Genomic DNA, 3,331 nt, shown 5'->3' with positions numbered 1-3,331 from the left:
TGCAGTGTGGGTGAAGATCACCTCCAGCTGGGTGTGTTTGACAATGTACATCTGGACCCTGGTGGCCCCCATGATCCTCACAAACCGAGACTTCAGCTGATTTCACATGAACTCTGGCCATATTGCCTACACATTACTGTCAAGATGGACTCACATTTTATACTTTCAGCTGGAGCTTTACTTTGTTTCTGGTTCAGTCAAAACCTGGGTCTGGTTCAGAGGTGCCATACCAGCTGCTTCCGCTACAGGGGATTTTATACCATGCGATTTAGTAGCAGCTGCTTGTTCATTAAACATACCGAGGCTCTTAATTAATGCAGCTTTAGAAAAACATTACATTATTGTTTTCTCCTGCAACGTCAAATATTATTCAGATTGAATCAAATATGTTCTTCATATTTACATTGTTCCAGAAGATGAATGTTGTGTTTCAGTATAACAGCCACCCTTGTTACAGTGTTAACAATGAGGGTGGTTTTGTGAATTGCATACAGTAGTGAGCTGATATAGTTTGCTGCTCTGCCTTCCAATGCCTTATATGTCTGTAAACAATCTGAGATATTTTAACATACTGTAAGGATTATTAAGAACATGTGTAGTAAACCACATGACGAATGTCTGCCAAATATGTGTGACCAAGGTGTGTCATCTTTCAGTTTGTAAAATGAACCCACACACTGACAGAGCTGCACTGAACACACACACACCTCAAATTGGTGATGTTATTGTCTGTTCATCACTATGACTGCAGATAATACTGGACATCTTTTATAATCTCTCCGATTTGCTTGTAATGAATGTTATGTTTTTCTAATCCCAAAATGTCTTTTGTAAGAAATCTTTATGAACTGGTTAAATATGTTTGAGAATATGAATCAAATTATCATATTAAAAAAAAAGGATGCTTTTAAACAACCTTGTTCTCATGACATTCAACAGAAAGCAGTGGCTGTTTCCTCACATTAACATCACACAAAAATATATGGACACAAACTTTGTTTTTATTAATGAGTAGACAAAACAGTCACAGATACTGTCATTTGAAACAATTTACAAAACAAACTATGATAAACAAAACAAAATCTGGTAATGTTAGAAAACAGTTAAATGCTATAACCAAGGACAAATCAAAACCCAAGAGCACATATGTGGGAGCTGAGAGAGAGTGAAGCAAACTCAAGCAGCCAGCTAAGTAAGATCTCCAGACCAGCAATCCAGGTGGAAAACATCCCACTGGCAACCTCCACTCCATCTGAATCAAAAAGGATATTAAATCATTTCTCAACAGAATTGACCTACCACAGCTTAGTCAAGAACAAACCAACATGCTGGATACACCAATAATGCAGGATGAACTGTCCACTGCCCTCAAACTTATGGCCAACAACAAAACAACAGGCCAGATCTTTATTTGTTAATAGAGTCCTTCACAGATTCATAATGTCACTGCTGTAACACAGTCAGACTCACAATGGACAGTTTTAAAAAAGGGATTACGATCAATACTTTGGGCTAAATGCTAAAGTAAGTAACATGCTCACCGTGACTATGCTGACATGACTAGCAGATATAATGTTGACCATTTTCACCATCTTAGTACTTTGAGGCAAAGATCCTGTGTCAGATAAAGGCAGCTGCAGCTGCTCAAAACTCACACTCCCTCTCTTCAGAGTCATAACTGATGACAGTTCACAAATGTGAACACACATGTTAATCACATATTTTTAGATTCAGTGTGACCTCCACTTCATGGGGATATCATTATCTCTGATGTCCAGTGTGAATAAACATCCATCAATCTGATTTAATTCATAGAAACAAGACACTCTTTCTGACTGCAGAACTGACGGGTGGACAGTAATGACTAGACCACGTATGACTTTATCATCAGTTGACAGTGTGACATCAGTAGCCGTTGGTCAGATGCAGGTGTGGCAAAGTGAAGAGCCTCTCCTCAGGCTCCCTCTGAGCAATGTGGACAACCCGGCACCTGAACTCTGAGCCCTGGTCGTCCTTGTTGGGAGTGATTCTGAGAAAACTGAACATGGAGTAGAGGCCATTGATGTTGAGGCTGGGGGGAGTGTTGAAGACGCCGGAGAGAAGCGTATCCCCGTTTTTGGTCCAAGTCACAGAGACATCCTCAGGACAGAAATCCTTGATGCACAGGTGCAGGATACACTCTTCACTCAGCAGAGGACACAGCGGCTCACAGTCGATGAACATCACATTAGGAGGAGTTCCTGTTTGGGACACACATCATGATGCAGACTGAGATGTTACTGGATCATGTGCAGCATCCTAACACGAACAAATTCTTCAGCTCTTCATTTTGGAATTTAAAAAACTATCTCAATTTGAAACAGAATTATATAGAATGCTATAACAGAGGTAAGTGAGTCCTCTGTTCATGAAGCAGATGTGCATGACCTCAAAGAACAGCTGTGCAGAGAATCGTGTAGTCCATACGTGTGCAGGATAGCCTTTTTACTTCAAATGGTGACATCATGTGTGAGTTGCAGTGCATTACAAATGGTGTATTTTGACAGAACTGTAGTTTGCAGGGCCTCCAGTAGAGGGTGGCAATGTGCTGTGCTCAAAAGTGTGCCTTAAGATAGACGTCTAGCCGTCTTTTTACTGTTTGCAGTGGATAAGTTGAACTGCTGTAGTGGATAATAGTGGGAGCCCTTTTGATGTCTTGGCTGAGAATGGAAATCCCTGGTTGCCCCCCTTATTTTTATGAACTGTGCATTTGTCTATCTATGGAAATAAAGATTGTCATTGTATTTTTCTAAAGGTGCATTCCGTGATTATTTGATGGCTCCGACTTGGTGGCAGTGAATTCCTGACACACTTTTTTAGTAACCCATCATTTATTACAATATTTTACCTTAATGGTGAAATGTTCTGTAAGATTTGTAAATAGCTGAATTATTAAAACCAAATGACATGCACTAAACCTCATAGTATTGGGGACCCAAGACTGCTGGTTGTTAATCCAGGCCTGGACTCTGTTTCCGCAGCTTTACTGTTTAGACGCACAGATCCACCGGGCTCTGTCTCCAGGTTGTTTCATAAAGGCCTCATGATATTTGGAAGACGACACATGATACAGTTTAAATGCAGATTTACTCTGAACAGTTATCTACAGGAACCTGCTGTTGGTACCTTGAGTGTTGATGTGGTACAGGACGTCTCTGAAGCCCGGCTCGGGGAAGCTGGAGTGGTAAATACGGCAGGTGTAGATGGCCCTCTCGTCCTCTCTGGCCATGACCAGCTGGATCTTACTCCACACGCTGTAGAGGCGGCTGCGGTTGGAGAATGGACCAAAGTG

General features: G+C 41.2%; 1 gene segment (V, D, J or C); it reads right to left on the bottom strand.

Moving 5' to 3' along the window:
• Nucleotides 1-981: 981 nt before the first annotated feature.
• Nucleotides 982-3,324, bottom strand: LOC111652015 (immunoglobulin lambda constant 1-like). The segment is given in 2 exon segments: nt 982-2,240; nt 3,166-3,324. Coding segments are annotated over 2 exon segments (438 nt in total).
• Nucleotides 3,325-3,331: the final 7 nt, after the last annotated feature.

The sequence above is a fragment of the Seriola lalandi genome, unplaced genomic scaffold (assembly GCF_002814215.2).
Source record: "Seriola lalandi dorsalis isolate HSWRI2012SDOR001 ecotype SW California unplaced genomic scaffold, Sedor1 jcf7180001973423, whole genome shotgun sequence".
Lineage (NCBI taxonomy): Eukaryota > Metazoa > Chordata > Actinopteri > Carangiformes > Carangidae > Seriola > Seriola lalandi.
This window is presented reverse-complemented; position numbering and strand designations above follow the sequence as displayed.